The following is a 25,128-nucleotide window of genomic DNA, read 5'->3' as shown; positions in this document are numbered from 1 at the left end:
TTTATAAAAGTTAAGAGTTAGCCACACCTAAAATAATGTTCTTTTTAGCAGCATCATATGACCCCTTTAAATGTTCCTGCTCTTTAAAGTCAGGTGGATTCTGGTAGTCTGTCAATGTTTTCATCGTTCATCATCTGGGGGAAAAACAACATAAAAACTGAAATGTAAAACAAATAATATAAGAAAAATAATTTAGATGATTATTTACGTTATTACATATAATACGCAATTATTATACAAACTTTCCTCTGTAATTTATCATGTTGGCTATTACAATGGGAGTTATTAATTCAATGTGGCATCTTGTGTTTTCTTCCATTTGACTATTCATACGTGTTCTTTGTAAATTGCATCTCGTTTAGTTATTGTAATCTATATTTAACTTGATTGTAATCGTTGTCTTATTCCAATCTTACAATCGGACAATTGTTTTTATACAAAGAGGTGATGAGTTTACCTTCAAGCATGACAGCAATGAATCAGTCTCTGGGAGAGTATGTGCACTGTTCTATGACCCATGGAATAATGCAGCGTGATGCATACATTTATGATAAATCATGCAGATGTTTAATTACTTTGGATACAAGTTGAAAAGATGAATGAAAGTTAAATGGTTCCACATGATCTGATCAAAAATCTTTGCTTGTGTGTCTGAACATTTTCTATATACCCAAAAACACCATATTTTGAGCATACAGAGGCCTGTTCTGACAGTTGGCAAAATTATTTATATTTCCCGTTCAATGTTTCCTGAATATTTATTAAGCTTGCTGATCTGCTTCACCGACATGAAAATGCATCATAAAAAAATACTTGATACTTTCTATTGATAGAAATATAATAGATAGTAAATATTATATTTCCAGCAAATATTCTACGATTTTCCTCCAATGGTTAGATTTTATTTTATTTATGCTGCTGATATATGTTCTGTAATTTCATTTCCTTTTTTAATTGGACATACACATCACACTCTAACATAGAAAACAGAGAGAGGGGCACGTGTGGAACCAATGAGAACATAGACACGGATTTTAACAACAGCAAACAAATACACATACATACAGACTTACGTCATACATACAAACATACTTAGTGATATAAAGTATCATAACTGGAGTATAGTAACTGTAGTATTAATTGTCGTAGTTTTAGCAGAAATATAACCACTATAATAATTGGAACAATAATGTTATTAACTAGAAGGCGAAAGGAGTAATCCCCAAATAAACATCTTTTTTTTTTTCATTTGTACACTTTCATTAGGCTCACAGTCTTTAAAATCTTTAGTCAGAGTCCACGCCTGCACACACATAGATCCATCTCATCGTTTTGGGTATTTCTTTCGAGTGCAACATACTGTATGAGAACATAATCGGTCACTTTCATGCGGAGCGGGATTGTCTTTGGGTCACACAAGATACTGTAAAGAACCACTGAAACATTTTGAAGCAGTGAATCTGTGATAAGAACAAAGATTAGGTACAGAAACAAGCGTTTCTCCGTCTGGCTGGCAGTCTCAACCGGCTGACCTCTGACCTTCAGAGGCACGTCTCCAGGCTGTGCAGAGGGCTCGCGGGGCAGGGGGAAACGTTCGAGCCCAGGTAGACGCGGCTCTCGGCGGCGTTGTTGTTGCAGTTGAGGGTGACCGGCAGACTCTGCTGCCTCAGCGGGCGAGACGGGTAACGGGATCGCGGGGGCCTCTGGGGCTGAGAGTGAGGGCCGGGGTGACGAAGCGCCACACGCACGTGGTTATGGTTGGAGTGCTCCGATTCATCGTCCACGTCCGTCTCGTCGATCAGGGGGATGTTGTGGACCGAGTCCGTGATGATGAACTCCGGGTGCTCCTGGAAGTCATGAATGGAGTTCCGCGACTCGGGCCGCTCGATGCCGTCGTAGAGGGAGCTACGGAAAGCTTTCACCACCCGGATCTATACGTCAAGGGTGCGGGGTAGGAGATATCAAAGGGAAGAAAATGGAGGGATCAAAGGGACAGAGAGGTGGAGAGAAGTTTAGTCCCCCATTTGCACTACTCAAGCACTTTCAGCTAGCTGACCTGCCAGAGCTGAAAGTTTCACATCCATTAAGGCCTTTGGTGCAGTAGGCCTTTGAAAAGAAACAAAACTCCACAGCCATTCTATAGGCCTCTATAGAATGACGCCCAAAAACAATCATTGAAACCCAAGTTGTAATTACAAGAGGAAAAGGAAATCTCAAGATGATACACAAGACGGCAAACACAAATAGTTCCAATAAAACGGAAGGATACCATAAATATTGTGAATATGATCTGTCAAAGCAGCCTTAGCCCCCTGTCTGCCTTTCATTTAATACAATTTCAGCTTTATAAAGGATCGTGATCAAAAAGTTTGACTTTTTTTTACCTCTGATGTTTTATGAGCAGAAAGGCATGTCAAATTAGTGAGGATAAAAAATGTACAGAAAAAAAAAATAAAGAAAATAATAAGAGGCATGTATGTCTGCAAAGTTCAAAAACGGAATTACAACTTTCACTGTTGCCAGTTCAATACCAGGTGATTAAAATTCATGGAACACTCTAAAAAACACATGCAAACAAACGACAGTAAACACCAAGAAAACAATGATTTTGAAGGCACACACGCCACCATGTGGTACAAACACACACATACACGCAGTGTACACAGTACACACATAGAAAACACACACAGAAAGTGAGGTTTACACTACACAGCTGTGCACAGAACGCACAAACACAAAAACATACAGGAAATAAAGACATGCGTATTCACATACTGTTGGTGTTGACAAATTCTGTAATACAGATTCAACAGTCTTGAAAAAACAGATTGCATTTGTTACTGTAAGCATTATTTATTGTTCTGACATCATCAGTTTTCTATTTGTTACATTTATAGGGTATATTTGTAAGGTTTTTTAAAATCCCCTTTCAATAAATCTATGAAAAAAAATAAATAAATGAAACATAAAGCAAAGTATCTTTGATTATATTCGCTCATTCTAATACGAAGACATTTATGAGATCTCTTGATTGCCTTGTTTTCGTGGAAAGAAAAACCAAACTCTCTATGCCCTCAAAAGTATTAACACATTAAATGGGACTTGTCTCCCATGCAACCATGCACAATAATTCAAGTTTCCTCTTCCCGTTCATGCATGGCATGCAAGTACACATTCAATAGAAAAAAATATCCATAAAATCATTGATCAAAACGGTCCATGTTCCTTTTTCTGACATCTTCGTTCTTGTCATGTGTGATTATACAGCAGCCGTGGTGAAAATGCATCTTCTTGAAAAAACATTCGTGTGTGTGACCATGCATGTCGGTCAGTCACATTCATCGGACGTAAGTTTTTTTTTCCCGCTCTCTGCATTCTACATGCATAGCCAAATCACATTCGAGAATGACCACAAAGCAATGTGACTGACAGAGGGACGGGACTTCACAACATGGACACAACAGCGCTTCTGCGGATTTGTTTTTCCAAAGGGCCATTCGTTTTGAGGTTCCTGCTTTTCAATTTAAAGCTGTTTTCTTTGCTACGCAGCACTGACATTGTAAACTTTCGAGTATAAGGCCCAGAATTTGTAATGGTTATGATATTAAAGAGGGGAAAAAAACACATTGTGAATTAACTGCAGTGAGGAATCGGCTAGTCTTTTGTAATTCAGGCACTTGATGGAAAAACAGAAAAGGGATTGTGTTTGAATAGCTCCAAACACATCACATCAGAACTCATGACGGACGGCAAGAGAAGCGAGGTGAAAGACAGACCTTTGAAGGATGGAGGTGTAAACCTACAGCACAAATCATGTTCTTTTGTTGTGGCGTGATGGCCCAACAAAAGCTTTTGAGAAGCAGCCCTCTTGTGCAACATCACCAAGGCATGTCTACATTATTTTGCGAAACTATAACGATCAAAAATATACACTTGAGTGTTGTGATTTTGCTGTAACTTTTCTTTCTCTGTTGAATTGAATCCAAGATAACAGCACAAAATGCTAAAGACGATGAAACAAGAACAAAGGCGAAAAATAAAAACAGAAAAAACAATATACCGGACAAGACTGACAGGACAGGACAGGATAAGACACTAAAAACCTATGCTGAAAAAAGGAGGACAAAATATATTTCATTTTTAAAGGTTCATAATAAAAGGAACTGAAGATTAACATTGAAGGGGAAGTGATAATGAAACTGGGGGGCATTCCAGCTGGGCTAATGCTCGGTGGTCTCTTTGAAGGGATTTGGAAATGCTAAGACGCAGCTGTTTTCTTTAGACCACGGAAAAGATCGCTTCTGGTACCTGGAGGGCAATGTTGATGTTATATTTGGTGCATTAAACCTTCATGAACAAATCACTGTCTGTGAGAATGACTTTCAAGAAGACTACAGCTGTTTAGCGACAATAAATCATAGCAGAAACTCAAGCAGCAACAATTAGCAGGACATTTTCATTAGATGTGGCAGGTTATAACACAAAACCTGTGAAAAGAGAAAGGAGAATCTGAACAAGGCGCACAAAGACCGTAAGTATGCTTTTTGTCCTGAACGGGAGAGAAAAATGATAGCATTATCAATGCTAATATCCCTAATATGAAAATGGCAGCAGAAACCATTATGGGCTTATACTCGCAGGTTTACAACAGTCAATCTTTTGCTTTCATTGTTCCCATGTTGTCAACGGATCAAACATCTCCGCTTTAGTTTCTCAATTCATTTCAATTGTTGATTGGCTCTTTCGAGTGAAATTCTGGTAGCCCTTTATGGCAACATTGATTTGAGGGTGAATTACTGGCAAAATCAAGCAACGGGAGAATCAAAAAAAGGCAACAAGAAAAAGAAAACCAGCCTCATCTTGGCCGCACCAAGCCAGAATTAAACAGCAAGAGCAAGAAATAAGTTATGAGGTAGCAAGGAAGGAGGAAAGAAAAAGAGAGAATGAAAGAAAGAAAGGCCACAAACGAATAAGCAAAACAAACTAAAAAAGCACATGTAGAGAGATGAAGCAGATGCTCCAATGATAATCTGCTCTCTCTCTCTCGCACACACACACACTCAACATTCAGCAGACTAGTTGCGTTTGAAGGCAGGCAACAATGCACATGTGTGTGTGTGTGTTGGTGTGTATGCTAGCCATCTGAGTGCACAGGCTCTACGAGGTGCCGTTAACGGAATGTAAGGACTCACTCCCGGGGGCACAAGTTGCATTGGCAGTGGAGAGAACTACATGAGAGGGAGTAGAATTATTGGTTACGTCATGGAGTTGGCTGAGCACTGAAGAGCGGCGTCTCACTGCACCCTGAAACGAACCACTTCTCTTGAAGGTACTCACTACCTCCATCTGCAGGAGAGAGAGAGAAGGACATCACACAGACAGGCGAATGAGCTTCATGAAATGAACGGAATGGGGCTTTAATCACTGGAGGGGGTTTTGGGGAGGAATGGCTTGCAGGAAAGCAGCATTTCATAATTTGCAAATGTGCACGCCAACCAACCAGGGTGTTTCTTCAACTATGAGCACTTTATTGATTTTTATTAAATCTAATAATTTCAATTTTCTTGTTGTTACATGAAACATTAAAACTATTGGAACATTTTTTTATGTATAAACTTCATTGTTTCACCCTTCAAAGAGCCCAACTTTCAATCTTAAAATATAAAAATACATAATAAAAGCATTATTACTTTCAAAACTAAGTGAAATAATCAAATAATTTAAATATTTTTAAATAAATATTACTTTTAATAAATATATATGTTTAATTTAAAAAAAAAATTATTACACGAATTATGACTGTCCCTCAGTAGTGACATTATTTCTATCACAACCAATAATTTTGTTTCTAACATAAAAAGAAAGGATACAATAGTGTCAGTGAAAAGCATGGCTAAAATGAGACATGATGTGTGAAGAAAATATATGTATTTTTTATATTACTTTTTTATTAGCATTTCCAATCAAGCTGTAATTTTGTAAAATAATGTAAATAAAATAGGAAAATATTTAATTTTGTCTATTTAGGATACATAAATTGCTACCTGAAATTTTACAAAAAAAATTAAAATGTCATTTCTACCACAAAATCTTATCAAACAGTTTGAGATGTGGTGAAAATTACATTTGTTGGTTCAGAAAGTAAGCGCAAAAGTGCCTATACTTGAAGAAACAGGTAACACTTTAGTATAGGGACCAATTCTGACTATTATCTAGTTGTTTATTATCATGACTATTATTAATATATTGGCAGTTTATTGGTGCTTATAAAGCACATATTCTGCAGGACCATATTCTACATCCCTAATCCTACCCAATACCTAAATTTAAAAACTACCTTACAAACTATTAATAAGCAGCAAATTAAGAGTTCATTGAGGCAAAAGTCGTAGTTAATGATGTGTTAATAGAGAGAATTGGACCTTAAAATAAAGTGTGACAAAGAAACATTGTGTATACAAACCATGATAATATTTATAAGTTCAAAAAGGCCAATAATAGTTACCAAGGAGCGACATATTACATGGAGACGCGAGAAGCAGAGCAAAAAGGTCTCAATAAAACAGCGTGAAATAGCAGCAGAGAGAATAAAGGATGAAGTGAGGGAGAGAGAGAAGTTAAGATTTACAACACAGAAAGCTTGTTAAATATTAATATTTCATCAATTTATAAAGGCTGGTGAAGAAAGAAAAATATGTTTGAGTTATGAGGAAAGTAAAGTTCGAAAAAAAGTGCGCAAACTACAGCATGTGGCACAGAAGGCATTTGGTATATTTTAAGGCAGTATGTGTCTATGCGGGAACAGCTGTCCCTGTCGAAACAACGCAAAAGCAATGTTAAACCAGACAGGACTAGACAAAGACTGAACGTCACCTGAGTCTGAATTCGGTTGAGTCCTCTGAACCACAGGATCTGTCCTCGTCTCAGCTCTCTCTCGGCATGGTCAATAATCTCCTCCTCATCCTCAGCTAGATCCTCATCCATGATCTCGTCTGGAGCCGGCCCATGGCCCGCTTCTTTTAGAAACTTCAGCTGATGTGTTGGCACTGATGCTATCACCTAGAAAGAAAACAATACAATGAAGTACAACTAAAGCTGATATTTTTGACAGTGATTTTCAGTGAGAGCATCCAGAGTGGAAAAGCAGTGGATTGCAGCACTTACTTGTCCCCAGATCAGCTCTCCCATTCCCACAAACAGGCACCAAAGCCACTGCTCCACATTTAAGGGGGAACAGCTGAAAGGTTTCCCACCAAACTGCACAATCACAATCTACAAATCATAAACAGAGATATAGGAGTGGAGTGGTTTACTTTTATCCGTGTGTAAAGCTCAAATGCATCAAATTGTACAAATATATATGACGGAAAGTGTATATTTGAAATGTAGTTTCGTTTCCAAGTGTTTTCGAGTTCTTAAGCATTTTTTGTCACACTATATTGTGTCCTTGCTTAATAATATTAGCATATTAGAAAGATTTCTGAAGGATCATGTGACACTGAAGACTGGAGTGATGATGCTGAAAATTAATCTTTGCCATCACAGAAATAAATTACATTTAAAAAATATATTAAAACACTTATTACTATATTGTACTACAATATTACTATTTTTTACTGTATTTTTGATCAAATAAATTCATACACAAGAGTAAGCATAAGAGCATAACTTCTTTCATAAACATTTATAAAAAACAAACCAAACTTTTGAACAGTTGTGTGTGTATATATATGGCATTTATTTTATAAAGACCTTTCAACAAGTGGAGAAAGAAACTCGTAATCTTGAGCGCAAATGGAGAAAAACTAACTTGGAAGTTTTTAGAATTGTGTGGAAAAACAGTATGTCCAGCTCTAGACAGGCTCTAAAAGCTGCCAGAGCCGAGCATATCCACAAACTCATAGAAAATAACCAAAACAATCCAAGGTTTTTATTTAGCACACCCTTTTGATCTAATACAGCCATGAGTCTTTTTGGGAAAGATGCAACAAGTTTTTCACACCTGGATTTGGGGATCCTCTGCCATTCCTCCTTGCAGATCCTCTCCAGTTCTGTCAGGTTGGATGGTAAACGTTGGTGGACAGCCATTTTTAGGTCTCTCCAGAGATGCTCAATTGGGTTTAAGTCGGGGCTCTGGCTGGGCCATTCAAGAACAGTCACAGAGTTGTTGTGAAGCCACTCCTTCGTTATTTTAGCTGTGTGCTTAGGGTCATTGTCTTGTTGGAAGGTAAACCTTCGGCCCAGTCTGAGGTCCTGAGCACTCTGGAGAAGGTTTTTGTCCAGGATATCCCTGTACTTGGCCGCATTCATCTTTCCCTCGATTGCAACCAGTTGTCCTGTCCCTGCAGCTGAAAAACACTCCCACAGCATGATGCTGCCACCACCATGCTTCACTGTTGGGACTGTATTGGACAGGTGATGAGCAGTGCCTGGTTTTCTCCACACATACCGCTTAGAATTAAGGCCAAAAAGTTCTATCTTGGTCTCATCAGACCAGAGAATCTTATTTCTCACCATCTTGGAGTCCTTCAGGTGTTTTTTAGCAAACTCCATGCGGGTTTTCATGTGTCTTGCACTGAGGAGAGGCTTCCGTCGGGCCACTCTGCCATAAAGCCCCGACTGGTGGAGGGCTGCAGTGATGGTTGACTTTCTACAACTTTCTCCCATCTCCCGATTGCATCTCTGGAGCTCAGCCACAGTGATCTTTTGGGTTCTTCTTTACCTCTCTCATCAAGGCTCTTCTCCCCCGATAGCTCAGTTTGGCCGGACGGCCATCTCTAGGAAGGGTTCTGGTCGTCCCAAATGTCTTCCATTTAAGGATTATGGAGGCTATAGGAACCTTAGGAACCTTAAGTGCAGCAGAAATTTTTTTGTAACCTTGGCCAGATCTGTGCCTTGCCACACTGAGCTCTTTGAGCTCTTCAGGCAGTTCCTTTGACCTCATGATTCTCATTTGCTCTGACATGCACTGTGAGCTGTAAGGTCTTATATAGACAGGTGTGTGGCTTTCCTAATCAAGTCCAATCAGTATAATCAAACACAGCTGGACTCAAATGAAGGTGTAGAACCATCTCAAGGATGATCAGAAGAAATGGACAGCACCTGAGTTAAATTGATATTTCAGTTTTTCTTTTTTGATAAATCTGCAAAAATGTCAACAATTCTGTGTTTTTCTGTCAATATGGGGTGCTGTGTGTACATTAATGAGGGAAAAAAATTAACTTAAATGATTTTAGCAAATGGCTGCAATATAACAAAGAGTGAAAAATTTAAGGGGGTCTGAATACTTTCCGTACCCACTGTATATTGTAGAAACTTAATTTTCTGTAAAGCTGCTTTGCAACGATTTGTATCGTGAAAAGCGCTATACAAATAAACTTGAATTGAATTGAATTAAACAAGTAGAAACAGAAATCAACGAATCTAGACTTTTATATCTAGAGATTTGTATGCGTTCACCTGTATTGCGAAGGTCCCCAGCACAATTGAACAGAAGATAGGGTTTGAAAAGATTCCATCAAAAACGTTCCTCTCTCCGTGGATCTTACGGGCATTGATTTCATTGAAGAGTTGCATGAGGACAAAGGTGTTAAAGATGATGGTGTAATGCTCGGAGGGAGGAGAGTGAAGTGGAGCATTACGTCCACTGTCTATGTCAAAGATCTTCTCACCTGAGCAAAAGGTCAGGAAAAGATGACATGAATATACAATATCAACTGAAACCAATAAATTAAAACAATATATAATGTTGACTATTACTAATTTGACACATATTAATTGTGCATCCTTGTAGATTTCAGAAGACAACAGAGCTTATGTATCTATCAAATCCTTTGACAGAAACAGTGCACAAGTACCGTACCTACAAAGAGCAGGGTGAAGATGATGATGAGCTGGTAAACTGCATGGCCAAGGATGTTCTTCATCATGGTTCTGGATATGAGGGGGTTGTTTCGGCCATAGGGCTTCCTCAGGAGCAACGCTTCGGTAGGTGGCTCTGTGGCAAGAGCCAGAGAAGCAAATGTGTCCATGATCAGATTGACCCACAGCATCTGCACAGCCTTAAGGGGTGAATCCTACATACACAAAAACAGACCAAAAAATAAATGAACAAATAAATAAATAAAACACAGTTTAAACGTCAGGTTATATTAGTGCATATATGCACTACCATTCAAATGTTTCAGGTCCGTAAGAAATTTAAAGTTTTTGAAAGAGGTCTCTTAAGCCCACCAAGGCTGAATTTATGTGATCGCTAACAGAGTAAAAACAGTAATAAAGCATTATAACAATTTTAAAATACCTGTTTTTTATTTCAGTATATTTTAAAGTTTAATTGATTCCTGTGATGTTCAAGCTGAATTATCATCAGCATTACTCAAGTCTTTAGTGTTATCCTTCAAATCCTTCAGAAATCATTCTAAAATACTGATTTGGTGCCCTTGATGGTTGTGCTGCTTAATATTTTTGTGCAAACCGTGATATACATTTTTCAGGATGAATAGAAAGTTCAAGAGAACGGTATTTATTTGAAACAGAAATATATATATATATGTGTGTGTGTGTGTATGCATGTACCTGCGTGATGCAGGCACCAGTGAAGGCTACTATGACAGCCACCACATTCACTGTGAGCTGAAACTGTAAGAACTTGGAGATGCTGTCATACACATTCCGTCCCCACATCACAGCCTTTACTATGCTAGAGAAGTTATCGTCCGTCAGAATGATGTCAGATGCCTCCTTGGCCACATCTGTACCAGCAATGCCCTATGCAAAAAGAGAAATCAATTAATATTTTTGAGTATTCAGACATCTTTAAATCTGGTATGCTTCAATTTAACATTGAATTTAAAAAATAAGAGTCTCAATTTTGTTTTCACACTTGGTGCATTCCCAATCTGTGTATACCAGTTGATATGCACTGCATCTCATATTAACTTTTCCAATTAACTTGACGTGTGGTTTGAAGGATGGCTTTCATGCTAATCAAAGAAACAAACTTTACTGTCAACCAAACCTGAGCCACACCAAAACCTCTAGTGTAAAAGCAACATTCATGTGCACTGAATGTCTCATTATTTAGCTTCAGTTGGGTTTATCATTACACTATGTGTAACAGAACCTCAAAAATAGATGGCAATGTTTCACATATTTAGTGGATGGATCTTCTCACCATTGCAAACCCCACATCAGCTTTCTTAAGAGCAGGTCCGTCATTTGTGCCATCACCAGTGACTGCAACCACCTGCCTTTGTTCTACAATGGTGCTGTCTATGATACCTGAACACAAGACACAAATACAAGAAAAAATCCTAATAATCGATTCAAGTCCAAAATATCTGTAATGTAAAGTTGGCAAAAATGGTTAGAAAACCATTATCCAAACCACTGACATCCTGAAGAGCTTGGTATCTCTACTCAAGTCAGCATAAATGTCATTGTATCACTTTACTATACTGTATTGTACTGTAAGTGATTATAAGGGAATTCCATTAAGGACATAATGGAGAGGTAATCATCCCCATAGGAACAAGGTATGAACTCAACTGACGAAGAGACTCACCTTTGACTAGTGTGTGTTTGTCTGTAGGGGAGGAACGAGCAAGAACTCTGAGCTTGGGCCAAATTTTGTCAATGCGCTCTTGCTCAATCTGCAACAAAAAGTTGGGGGGAAAAAACACATCACCACACCACCATTATAAAGTATGCGGTCTGTAGGATTTTTTAATGTTTTTAAAAAAGACTCTTATGCTCACCCAGGATGAATTTACTTGATCACAATACAGTAAAAACAGTAATATTATTATATTATATTCATATATTAATATTATATTCATATAATAATAATAATACTGAAATACATTATTAAATATAATATTATTTAAAATTTTAATACATTATAAAATGTAGTTTATTCCTGTGATGGCAAAGCTGAATTTTCAACAGTCATTACTCCAGTCTTCAGTGTCACATGATCCTTCAGAAATTATTCTAATATGCTGATTTATATAGAAATAGTTCCTGCATAAGTTCTGTACATAACTACAAAACTTGGAAGTATACCTCTCCTTTCTCATTTCTGATTCGCCTGTTGAAGTCCTTCCCTTCCATACACAGGAAGTCGTCATCAGGATGGATGATGCCACATTTGGCAGCGATGGCACGTGCAGTGTTTATATTGTCACCCGTCACCATACGCACCGTGATGCCTGCTCGTTGGCACTTCCTGATGGCTTCTGGGACCTGATTAGAATTATAATCAGCAAATCAGAACAGATATCAATATCATAATTATGCCTCATATACAGCATTTTAAGACTTCTTATGAAGTCGTAATAATTTTCAGAAGTTATGTTCAGGGTATGTACGGTTTCTCAGGTAAATAGGAGAGAGAGACTGAAAACTAAGAGTACACAGACATCCAAGACAGTAAACTGGTCTGTATACCTCAGGTCGAACAGGGTCTTCAATGCCGACCACTGTGATGCAGATAAGGTTGGAGACGATGTCTGTCTCGTTGTCCCAGTCTGGCATGGGGTCAGCTGGGAGCTCTCGGTAAGCGATGCAAATCGTACGAAGGCCATCGCATGCCATCGGTTCAATCGCTTTCTTCACCATTTCATCTTTGTCCCGTGGCCTAAAAGCACGAGCTTCACCATCACGGCCCAAGATGAACGAGCACCTAAGATGAAGGCAGAACTGTTTAATTAATTTATCTCTACAGTGTATTTTTGACAAAGACTGCACTTTTCAAAATTTGCATGGTACTAATTTTCAGAAAAAGAAAACTTTGTTTAACAAATTAATTTCAAAATTTGTGGCAACAAAAATATTTTTTTTATTTGCTACTTTTCACAATTAGGTACAAATTAGGCCTTGAAGAAAGTAGTAGTCTTTAGTTTGAACATTTTTCACAAATGGCCAGTGAAATAAGATGCTTAACCTTGATTATCAAAATCACAACTAAGTATTATAATAAATAGTATAACTAAAATAGACTAGCATTTGAAAAGATTCTTGTTCACCAAGGCTGTGTTCATCAAAAAATGCAGTTAAAACAGTAATACTGTGAAATATTTTTACAATTTAAACTTTTTAAATAATCTTTAATATATTTTAAAACAATTTATTCCTGTGAAGCCAAAGATTACTTTTCAATAGACATGACTCCAGTCTTAAGTGTCACATGATCCTTCAGAAATTATTTTAATAAGATGATTTGCTACTCAAGAAACATTTCTTATTATCATCAATGTTGAAAACAGAAGTGGGGAAACTGCAATACAATGTCTCTCTTCAGGATTCTTTGATAAACACAAAGTAGAAAAGCATTTATTTGAAAAATAAATGTTAGTTACTTTTTGAGCAGGATCTCAGAGGCTCCTTTGCTGTATAAGCGGAAGCTTCCATCAGGCATCTGAATGACAGTGCTCATGGATTTTCTGACAGAATTAAAGGTGTAGACTTTATAGAGCTTCTCTTCTGGGATCTGCTCCCTCACAGCTGGGTAGTCTTGCTTCAGGTCCCGCACGAATCCCAGCAGAGCACATTCTGTCTTATTACCCACTTGTTTGGGCAGCCCACCTTCCTTATCTGCAGCCTGGGAGGAAGAGGTGAAAAGAGTGGAAGACAGAGTAAATGAAAGCATGAAATGACAGTCATAAACTGCAGTGATATCACTGTGATGCATGGCCTCTCATGGTTTACTGCAAAGGTTTAGTGCTCAAGTATATGGTCTTTTACTAAAGTACTCTCACCATTATGTTGGAGGTGTAGGCGCAGTTCACAGCAATAGCACTGGTGATGAGCTCCAGTGTCTTTGGGTTAATCTGGTCTGGTCTTGGGATGTCGCGGAAGTGCTGGTCCTCTACATAAATCTGCACTACTGTCATCCGGTTAGTGGTGAGGGTCCCCGTTTTATCTGAACAAATTGCCGTGGCATTGCCCATAGTCTCACATGCGTCCAAATGACGCACCAGGTTATTGTCCTTCATCATTTTCTATGGAAAGGCATTAATAGGAAGAGTGTTAAAATGTTAGTGGCACTTGCTAATATGAGTGTGTGTGTGTAAATGACACTTCTATGATGGACTCAACGTTACAAAAGCAGGTGCATTCTTCAACATAACTTGTCAGAAAATACCAATTATTAATTTTTGACTCTGACCTTTACGGAGTAGGCCAATGATATGGTGACAGCCAGTGGCAAACCCTCTGGCACAGCCACCACCAGAACTGTAACTCCGATGATGAAGAATTTGACAAAGTACTGCACATAAATAGGCGTGCATTCTGTCAGCCAGGCCCGACCCTGAATGACGAACGTTTCGATCACGAAGTACAGCATCAGGATAATCACAGTGATGGCGGACATCACCAGACCTGAAATAAATCATACATGTAATTGCTTAGAAATATAATAGCACACCTCTCCTCAAAGAGCCACACTGTTTGAGATATCATGTATAATTAATTTGGTGAATTACTGACCGAAATATACACTACCAAGTGTTTGGGGTTGATTTACTAATTTAGTTTTTGAAAGAAGTTCAATGCTCAGCAAGTATGTCAAATAATGTAATTATTTGATCAAAAAATTATAAAAACAGTATTATAGAGAGATAACATTACCATTTAAAATAACTCTCTATTTTTTTATTTAAATATACTCCTTTGATGGCAAAGTTGTATTTTCAGCAGTCATTACTCCAGTCTTCATGGTAATGTATAACATCAGAATTTATGTACGAGTCCCATAAATGCGGTAAATCAATCTAAATAACCCCATTTTCTTTTTATCAAGCAATAACCTTAAAATACCCACTTGATAATATTCATTTACCTTGGGTGGTACAAAAAAAACTGAATTAAGAAAGAGACCAACTGTTCTTTTTACAAAATAATATTTTTTTTCAACAAAAAAAATAAATAAATAGAAATCTTACTGACCCCAAAATTTTGAACAGTAGAATATTACTTAGAGGTTCAGTAAAACTCCTATCCCTAAGTATGAGCAAAAATAACGCTTTACTTGGCAAGCCAATACGATCAGAAGAACTTGACCTAACTTTAGACCTCCCCACCTGCTTTCCCGATTTGCACTGCGAGCTTGGTGAGTTTGCCCTGAAGAACTGATTTCTCCTTCTTGGGCACACTGGCTTTTTTCTTCTCTTTCTCCTCCACTTCCCCACCTTCTGCACTCTTCAAAGGCTGCATCTCCATGGCAACCGCCTCATCCTGTTTCTTAGCTATAGTGGGTGGAGACAAAGTGATCAGGCAAGCAGAATTATAGGTAACCGTTAGAAATAGCAAACTGTCTACACAGAATAGCAAAGATCTTTTTTTTTTGTAGTTTGCAGTATGTATACTGCACACAGTATGCACAATATCATTATCTGAACTGACTGACATAACATAAGACATTTTAAAAAATATATTAAACATTAATATCTAAAATTCATAATAAAGGCAGCATTCAGTATATACTGTGCAGTATGCAGTTTTCATTCTGAAAATAGTTGATCATAATAATGATTTTATCTCGCCATAAATCAATCTGAACATGCCTCTTAAAAGTGATCGTAACTCAATTCTAATTCAGTCCTGAAAGTCACCTTTATTTTGATTGTTCTCCAGGGTCCCGTCTTGTTTCCCTGTGAAGGTTAATGCAGACATTTAAACAAAACAAATATCGTTTCTGCTGCTTGAGGTCAATGTAGCTGACATGAGAGAACAATAAAGTGCATGAGAAAGAAAACATAAAACATGGAGGGATAATATTTGACAGATATGGAGAGTTAAACCAGGATGTCTGTTTATGAGTCATCTCTCTCTATTGTGAATGTCACCTACCATTTATGATGTTGTGTTCTTTGGCTTCAACACTGGGGAACTGCGTGGATGAATTACTATTGACCTCTGATAGAATTGTTGGAAACAGAGGACAGGACAAAAACGAAGGTGGTATGTAAAGACATAAAACAAAACCTAAATGCTGAACAAAAGCAATGAAAAATCAACTCAAATGAGTGAGCAACATTTCTGAGCATTTCAATGCATTGAAACAGAATTGACCCAGACCATTACACATTTTGTATCTGGATAATTCTATGTGGGTATTCAAGCAAAATGGATTTTTCTTTTATGATGTGCATGTTTAATCATGCTCAACTTTTAAGCATTTATAAAATACTTTTAAAGAACTGACAGACGCCAACCTTTCTTGCAGTCTTTCTTCTCTTCCTCCACCTCTCCGGCCCCCAGGAGGGTGAAGATGATTCCCGTTTGAGAGTTGACACCAACAGCGGTCACCACCATTTTCCCCGATCCCTCCATTACATGAGTGCCTGAGAAGATTTTTTGCAGTAAATATTTTCAACAATGTCTTCACAACTCTTCCCTTCCCTAATGAAGTACTTCCCTTCCCTAATTGAAAGCAATTACATGTTTATACTAATTCAAATTAAAATAGCTTATTGGCACCATCTTGTGACTCAAGATGGTTAGCTACTGATTAAAGGACTTCAGTATTCATAAAGAACATAAAAACCTTTATAAATGACTAGAAGTTCAGGTGTCTCCAGTTAGAGCATGTTTAATCTAAAACAATTCATTACATGTAACTGTTTACACAAATAATGATTTCAAGGAATTCAAAGTGTCATAAAAATCTTTTAAATTCATATTAAAAACAGCTCAGTTGTAGAACGCTTACTTAATCTACAGGACTTTGCAATCTTAAAGTGAGGTTAAGGGGAAATATAAGCCTACACTGTTATTTCATCAATGCCCAATCAATTGTATGAGTCATGGATAGCCTCGTTTAATGTATTGATGTTATTTGTTGTGCTCACACTAGCCCCTGCACTTGTCTAAACCAAGGATCAGAATTAAAGCTGAAGTCTCCTCCATGGCCTTTCCTTTTAGTGTGTAATACAATTAAACTGAACCAGATTGCTTCTTTGTTCCCTGATTCAATGCACATTAATTCTTGCTTTGTTTACCATTATTTTGTCTTGTTTTCCAGAAAGAAATATCAAAACACACTTAAAAAGATAGTTGTAAAAAAAAAAAAACTAACTACATACATAATATACAAATAATGTATTACAATAACTTTTTTTTTTTTTAATTGGATTCAGTTTGTTTTTCCTACCCCAATCGGTGAGGTTTATGTCTATTGCCAATGAGAGAAGATATTTTTACAGAGATAAACAAAACAAAACTACTGATTAAGACAATTATTTTGTGCAGCATGCATTTCCTTCTTCACAACAGAAGCCTTCAAACATACATGTTGAGAAGAGATGCCTCTTCCATAATGGCTGAGAAAATAATATGCACCCCTTGATGATTAATTGCACATGCTGATGAACGACAAAAAGGCTTTGACAATAAAAACAAAACATCTTCACGGAAACTAGTCATCTTAAAGTTGAGAAACATGAAGCAAGAGATCCTTATTGAGAAAACATCTTAGTTTGCACAAGAGTTTCACTACATTTTTCCAAATTCATCCTGATAAATCAAAGCTGTTTTAAATTAAGAACCTCCTGCTTTCAAAACAAGTTTTCCCTCAGGCCATCCACCTCCTCAATGACCTTAAGAACTGACTGCACAGGCTGGAACTGATCCAGTGCCGCTATACTTCAATCTACCATCATATATCATATGAGATCACATCAAATAATAAACTGTTTGTTTTTTTATTTAATTAAACCTGGAATAACCATAGAAGTTCAGGATTTTGACCAAGGAACAGTTACGATGTAAAATGATTAAGAAATATTTACTATTTCTAGGTCATTAATCAAATAAATAACACTGATCATTAAGAGACCTTTGTACAAAAGGTCAGATAGTCTTGCTCTTTATTTTAAAATGCAATTTATGGCAAAGCTGAATTTTCAACAGCCAATGCTCCAATAAAAGTACAGCATTTGTTTGAATCATTTACTAAACCATTTTAGTTTGTTACTGAGAATATAGGCAAATCAAGAAATTGTGATTCTGACTTGGACATGCAAGGGACAGGAGTAAACGATATTCTGATTTTTTTCTTTGCTACAAATTAGTATTCATTATTCTTCGTTAATGTCAATTTAGCTATGCGAGTCCACTCTAATCATGTTACACATGCATTTTTCACATTAAATAAATCTAAAAGCATGTTATGTTTCCATAGATTCCATTTCCCATTTTTCACACTTGATTATGTTGAGGTCGTGGGGTAACGCTGCGTGTGTGGCCAAGTGAAGAAACAGCTGCTGCTCTGGTGAACTGCGATCATTAGGAAGAAGTGGCAGAGCAGGTCTCTAGAGGGCCAAACACAAATCTGAGCCTTTCTCCAGGAAGCAGAGATGAGGAGGAAGCTGATTAACCTGTTTATCAGACCTCAGGGACGTTCTCTCATTAAACCAGTCAATGGGATTTAGCCCAAGCACTGCACAACCTGAGTGTTAAAGTATTGACAGAATACTTTGCAAAATCCCCATCCTCCCAAACAGCAAATTGGTTCAATTCAGATGGATTGCAATTGTGTCAGCCTAAATTAATTGATACTGGTAATTCTGTGAAGGCTTACAGTATACTACACACGTGATGTTACCATATAAGTAAAAGGAATTGTGCCCCTGGGAATAAGCAAAACACCCTTTGCATGTTCAAGCCTGGATTTTTAACCACTAGTATGTCACAGGGATCTATTCGCATCCCGAATCATCTGAATTCTTAAACAGATGGTGAATATCTTTCAGTATTTGTATGGTTTTGAATATCCAGAAATATTTATGTAAAACACACACAAACATTCATCACAACCTATGGCCATATGGCCGACCCAGTCCACACAATCCCACGCAAACATATGTTCGCTTATATAACCTATACTCCCTACCTGACAGCAGCATGGGATCCTTGTCAATAGATTTGCGTACATGATCAGACTCTCCAGTGAGAGACAGTAAATATTTTCAACAATGTCTTCACAGCTCTTCAAACACCAGTTATTACAGACTTTTATGTCTTTCGTATCACTCAGCACTCTCACTTTTTTTTACTAATCCAAATTATAATAGCTTATTGGCGCCATCTTGTGACTCAAAATGGTTAGCTACTGACTAAAGGACTTCAGTATTCATAAAGAACATAAAAACCTTTATAAATGACTAGAAGTTCAGGTGTCTCCAGTTAGAGCATGTTTAATCTAAAACAATTCATTACATGTAACTGTTTATACAAATAATGATTTCACGGAATTCAAAGTGTCATAAAAATCTTTTAAATTCATATTAAAAACAGCTCAGTTGTAGAACGCTTACTTAATCTACAGGACTTTGCAATCTTAAAGTGAGGTTAAGGGGAAATATAAGCCTACACTGTTATTTCATCAATGCCCAATCAATTGTATGAGTCATGGATAGCCTCGTTTAATGTATTGATGTTATTTGTTGTGCTCACACTAGCCCCTGCACTTGTCTAAACCAAGGATCAGAATTAAAGCTGAAGTCTCCTCCATGGCCTTTCCTTTTAGTGTGTAATACAATTAAACTGAACCAGATTGCTTCTTTGTTCCCTGATTCAATGCACATTAATTCTTGCTTTGTTTACCATTACTTTGTCTTGTTTTCCAGAAAGAAATATCAAAACACACTTAAAAAGATAGTTGTAAAAAAAAAAAAAACTAACTACATACATAATATACAAATAATGTATTACAATAACTTTAAAAAAAAATAATTGGATTCAGTTTGTTTTTCCTACCCCAATCGGTGAGGTTTATGTCTATTGCCAATGAGAGAAGATATTTTTACAGAGATAAACAAAACAAAACTACTGATTAAGACAATTATTTTGTGCAGCATGCATTTCCTTCTTCACAACAGAAGCCTTCAAACATACATGTTGAGAAGAGATGACTGTCCCATAATGACTGAGAAAATAATATGCACCCCTTGATGATTAATTGCACATGCTGATGAACGACAAAAAGGCTTTGACAATAAAAACAAAACATCTTCACGGAAACTAGTCATCTTAAAGTTGAGAAACATGAAGCAAGAGATCCTTATTGAGAAAACATCTTAGTTTGCACAAGAGTTTCACTACATTTTTCCAAATTCATCCTGATAAATCAAAGCTGTTTTAAATTAAGAACCTCCTGCTTTCAAAACAAGTTTTCCCTCAGGCCATCCACCTCCTCAATGACCTTAAGAACTGACTGCACAGGCTGGAACTGATCCAGTGCCGCTATACTTCAATCTACCATCATATATCATATGAGATCACATCAAATAATAAACTGTTTGTTTTTTTATTTAATTAAACCTGGAATAACCATAGAAGTTCAGGATTTTGACCAAGGAACAGTTACGATGTAAAATGATTAAGAAATATTTACTATTTCTAGGTCATTAATCAAATAAATAACACTGATCATTAAGAGACCTTTGTACAAAAGGTCAGATAGTCTTGCTCTTTATTTTAAAATGCAATTTATGGCAAAGCTGAATTTTCAACAGCCAATGCTCCAATAAAAGTACAGCATTTGTTTGAATCATTTACTAAACCATTTTAGTTTGTTACTGAGAATATAGGCAAATCAAGAAATTGTGATTCTGACTTGGACATGCAAGGGACAGGAGTAAACGATATTCTGATTTTTTTCTTTGCTACAAATTAGTATTCATTATTCTTCGTTAATGTCAATTTAGCTATGCGAGTCCACTCTAATCATGTTACACATGCATTTTTCACATTAAATAAATCTAAAAGCATGTTATGTTTCCATAGATTCCATTTCCCATTTTTCACACTTGATTATGTTGAGGTCGTGGGGTAACGCTGCGTGTGTGGCCAAGTGAAGAAACAGCTGCTGCTCTGGTGAACTGCGATCATTAGGAAGAAGTGGCAGAGCAGGTCTCTAGAGGGCCAAACACAAATCTGAGCCTTTCTCCAGGAAGCAGAGATGAGGAGGAAGCTGATTAACCTGTTTATCAGACCTCAGGGACGTTCTCTCATTAAACCAGTCAATGGGATTTAGCCCAAGCACTGCACAACCTGAGTGTTAAAGTATTGACAGAATACTTTGCAAAATCCCCATCCTCCCAAACAGCAAATTGGTTCAATTCAGATGGATTGCAATTGTGTCAGCCTAAATTAATTGATACTGGTAATTCTGTGAAGGCTTACAGTATACTACACACGTGATGTTACCATATAAGTAAAAGGAATTGTGCCCCTGGGAATAAGCAAAACACCCTTTGCATGTTCAAGCCTGGATTTTTAACCACTAGTATGTCACAGGGATCTATTCGCATCCCGAATCATCTGAATTCTTAAACAGATGGTGAATATCTTTCAGTATTTGTATGGTTTTGAATATCCAGAAATATTTATGTAAAACACACACAAACATTCATCACAACCTATGGCCATATGGCCGACCCAGTCCACACAATCCCACGCAAACATATGTTCGCTTATATAACCTATACTCCCTACCTGACAGCAGCATGGGATCCTTGTCAATAGATTTGCGTACATGATCAGACTCTCCAGTGAGAGAGCTCTCATCGATCTTGAGGTCGTTCCCTTGCATGAGAATACCATCCGCAGGTAGGAGGTCACCTAGGAGACCCCAGAGTGACAGCAACAGATCAATCTTACAAGCCCTTGAGTACTACTACCTTTAATGACCAAAATTTAAAAATTAATTATTCAAAGGCATCTTCACATCCTTTATATATATTTTTTAAATAATATATATTATTATAATTTATACACATGCACAATTTAAGTAAGATTTTAAGAATTTGCTATATTAATAATACAATACTAATACAGTAAACCGATTATAAATTTTTGTATAAATAGTTTTTGAATGCATTTTATATATTTTAATTATACAGAAATAATTTAAGTTATAATTTATATACATGCACAATTTTAAGTATAATTTTAAGGATTTGCTATATGAATAATATAATACTAATAAAGTAAACCAATTATAAATTTATGTATAAATAGTTTTTGAATACAATTTATATATTTTAATTTTACAGAAATAATTTAAGTTATAATTTATATACATGCACAATTTTAATTTTAAGGATTTGCTATATGAATATATGAATAATATAATAGTAATACAGTAAACCGATTATAAATTTATGTATAAATCATTTATTTAAATTTCTGAATGCATTTATATACTTTAATACTTTATATAAAAATAATTTAAATTATAATTTATATACATGCACAATTTTAAGTGTAATTTTAATTATTTGTTATAGAAACAATATAATACAAATTGATTATATGCATAATTTTTTCGCTATTTGAATGAATTTTATATATAATATATATAAATACATTTATATATATACATAGACACATAGACAGATAGATAAACATGGACATATACTGTATACTTTAATAATCAATTTATATTATTTTAATTATATTGTTTATATAAAAATGTATAAATTTAAAATTTGTTCATAATTATACAAAATTATAATTAGAAGTGAAAATAAATTATACTTAGCATTATTTACATTTCGTTAATATAAAATGTATGTAAAATGTAAAAGTATAAATTATGAGTTCATAAAGAATTTAAGCAAACAGTCATTTTGTAGGGATCACAGGAACTTAACAGTACACTTTTAATAGAGACAAGACTCCTAAAGATTTTAAAGTTTTTAATAAAGAATCACCCCATGTGGGTCTCACACCACCCAAATTTATGAAGCATTTATTCATTCATAATGTAAGATGCATTCATATAAGACGATTTGTGGAGCAAATTTTGAACTCTACTGACCATATTTGACCTGGGCAATATCCCCCACCACCATCTCAGCCACGGGGATTTGAATGACCGTGCTGTTCCGCACCACAGCGAAGCGCTGCTCCTGCTCGATACGGCTCTGCAGGCCACGGAACTGCTTTTCTTTGCTCCAGTCATTAAACGCTGTCACCAGCACCACGCAGAGCACAGAGAGCAGGATAGCTGCACCCTCGATCCAGCCCGCCTCCGCTTCTCCCTCATCCTCCGCACCTGCACTCACATTACTACACGCTGGAGAGAAAGAGAAAGAGATGGAAAGGTAAAAATGTGTGGGAGAGGACAGCGAGTTTGAGTGTCTACTTGTAATCCTTTATATTCTTTTATCTATCCATCATCTCTCACTCCATTCCTTATACTCTTTGCTTTCTTAGCTATCCATGTGACTATACTGGTACTTACACTCAGGATTACTTTAAAAATGCATTCAAAAGGACACACAAGACCATTTTAGGGATGAAACTCTGAAAAATGTCTTGATATAAGCATGTACAAGTAGCAGTGTTAATATTAGCAGAGTAAGGGTCACCAGACTGTTAAATTATTGAAATTCTAATGGGGCCACGACATGAAGCATATAACGTCTTCCCTGAGCTTCTGATGAAAGGCCAGAAATCCCTTTTATGGTCAGATTATGTTTGAATTTTTTAACATTTGTACTTTTTTTTTTTTCACTGAATACTTCGAGCCCAATTCACCTTCACTGTCCCCTCCTGGCGGCTGGTAAAAGGACAGTCCGAGGGAAATAATGGCCGCTATTTCCAGGATTATAAGGGTAACATCCTGTAGAGCCTCCCACACAAGCTGAAGGAAGGTCTTGGCCTTCTTAGGAGGGATGAAGTTCATTCCAAACACTTGCTGACGTTTCTCCAGGTCCGCAGGATTGTCCGATAATCCTTTTGGAGGGAAAGATGGTGCTTAAAATCATTGTCACCGATCAAATCTTACTAATGAAACAATCGAAATTCTATGAGACGTGAATTGCTATATTATTATTAGGGTTGCAAAGGGGTGGAAAATTTCCAGTAAATTTCCAAAAATTCCCGGAAGACTCCAAAAAAATCCTGGAAAGTTTCCAAAATTGACTGGAAATTTTCCACCTTTTTGCAACCCTAATTAATATTAATGTCAGTTATAAAAACAGTAAAATAACCAAATAATCAGCCTAAGAACATGTATACTGGTGTAAATCAGAGTTATGGTGCTTAAAAACCACAATTCATGTATTAATGGGTTTTTCTCTATGCAAATGGTTTTGAGAACTTCCTGGATGCTCATTAGTCATCACTCAATTCTGTTAGCACCAATCCCTGACCTCTTAGGGTGACAGGAAGGGAGGGGAGAGGACATAACAAGAGAACACAGGGCACAGACGGTAAAGTCAGTGTGTTTCGGATGCACCACAGGGTGTGATTTTTGGCAGCAAGACCCAGACAGACTGTGACGCTCTCTGCATCCTCACCCTGCCAATCATCACCTGCTGCCCCTGGCAACCTCTCATCTCCCATCAGAGCTTCTCTTTCACTCACTGTAAAACCTAATTGAGTTACTCCAACGGGTTGAGGGAAATCATTTCCCTAACTCATTCCAATTGCCCCGATTAATTCATTCAGTCTCTGTTCGGCACAATATGCGCAAGTAAATTAAGACAACCGAGAAACACCAATGCAATCCTCTTTCCACGGACTACCAGAATTGAAAGACTTTTGCAGTACATCCAGCCCTTTTTTCGATCCTTTCATCTTTCCATCCATGCCCGTAAGCTTCTCTTTTTGTATCCCTGTCACGCTTTCTGAAGAGTGGTTTTTCAAAGAGCAGCATTAAGAGGAGAAAGCGCTTTACAATAAACTAAAAGTAACCTCAACGTGGCTGCCAAATAGCAATGCAGGCAGATCGCATGACTTGGTCTGAAAGCAAGTGGTCAGAACAAGATGCGGATCAATGTGATTATCAGAGCGCAAAGTAGGATTATCTACCCAGAATCGCTGCTGCAATAAAAGATTCCGAGCAAAATGATTTTTTTAATGTTACTTTGAAAGTTTAAATCCTAGCAAACTAAACACCGTGCTTTTATTTAGTAAACTGTTTCTGATCATTCCAAGCATGAAATATGGAGGAATAGAAAAATGCTATACAAGCACAATATCCTTCCTGATGTATCTCAAATTATGAATGTAGATTTATTATGCAACACCGCAGTAACATATGGCAGAAGAATATAAGAGCTTTGATATTGTCTAATGATGATTGATGATACTACTTCAATAAGTTTT

General features: G+C 36.8%; 1 protein-coding gene across 5 annotated transcripts in view; it reads right to left on the bottom strand.

The window, feature by feature from the left end:
• Positions 1–867: 867 nt before the first annotated feature.
• The window catches only part of LOC107755305 (plasma membrane calcium-transporting ATPase 3-like), a 28,862-nt gene continuing 4,601 nt past the window's right edge, over positions 868–25,128 (bottom strand). The window contains exons 3-23 of one of the 5 annotated variants that reach the window (XM_016572058.1): positions 23,554–23,751; positions 22,832–23,089; positions 21,505–21,630; positions 16,221–16,349; positions 15,856–15,921; positions 15,618–15,656; positions 15,087–15,251; positions 14,171–14,385; positions 13,761–14,003; positions 13,362–13,603; positions 12,451–12,685; positions 12,067–12,246; positions 11,567–11,654; positions 11,177–11,283; positions 10,579–10,770; positions 9,863–10,076; positions 9,460–9,671; positions 7,165–7,272; positions 6,874–7,059; positions 5,260–5,346; positions 869–1,931 (exon numbers count right to left, since the gene is read on the bottom strand). In XM_016572058.1, the coding sequence (XP_016427544.1) occupies positions 1,542–1,931; positions 5,260–5,346; positions 6,874–7,059; positions 7,165–7,272; positions 9,460–9,671; positions 9,863–10,076; positions 10,579–10,770; positions 11,177–11,283; positions 11,567–11,654; positions 12,067–12,246; positions 12,451–12,685; positions 13,362–13,603; positions 13,761–14,003; positions 14,171–14,385; positions 15,087–15,251; positions 15,618–15,656; positions 15,856–15,921; positions 16,221–16,349; positions 21,505–21,630; positions 22,832–23,089; positions 23,554–23,751 (3,680 nt within the window). In that variant the 3' untranslated portion in view covers positions 869–1,541. Of the gene's footprint in view, positions 1,932–5,192; positions 5,347–6,873; positions 7,060–7,164; positions 7,273–9,459; positions 9,672–9,862; positions 10,077–10,578; positions 10,771–11,176; positions 11,284–11,566; positions 11,655–12,066; positions 12,247–12,450; positions 12,686–13,361; positions 13,604–13,760; positions 14,004–14,170; positions 14,386–15,086; positions 15,252–15,617; positions 15,657–15,855; positions 15,922–16,220; positions 16,350–21,504; positions 21,631–22,831; positions 23,090–23,553; positions 23,752–25,128 lie in introns of all 5 variants that reach the window. The other 4 variants (XM_016572063.1, XM_016572060.1, XM_016572059.1 and 1 more) reach the window with 4 other exon arrangements.

This window comes from Sinocyclocheilus rhinocerous, unplaced genomic scaffold, assembly GCF_001515625.1.
Source record: "Sinocyclocheilus rhinocerous isolate Xijiao unplaced genomic scaffold, SAMN03320098_v1.1 scaffold2637, whole genome shotgun sequence".
Taxonomy (NCBI): domain Eukaryota; kingdom Metazoa; phylum Chordata; class Actinopteri; order Cypriniformes; family Cyprinidae; genus Sinocyclocheilus; species Sinocyclocheilus rhinocerous.
This window is presented reverse-complemented; position numbering and strand designations above follow the sequence as displayed.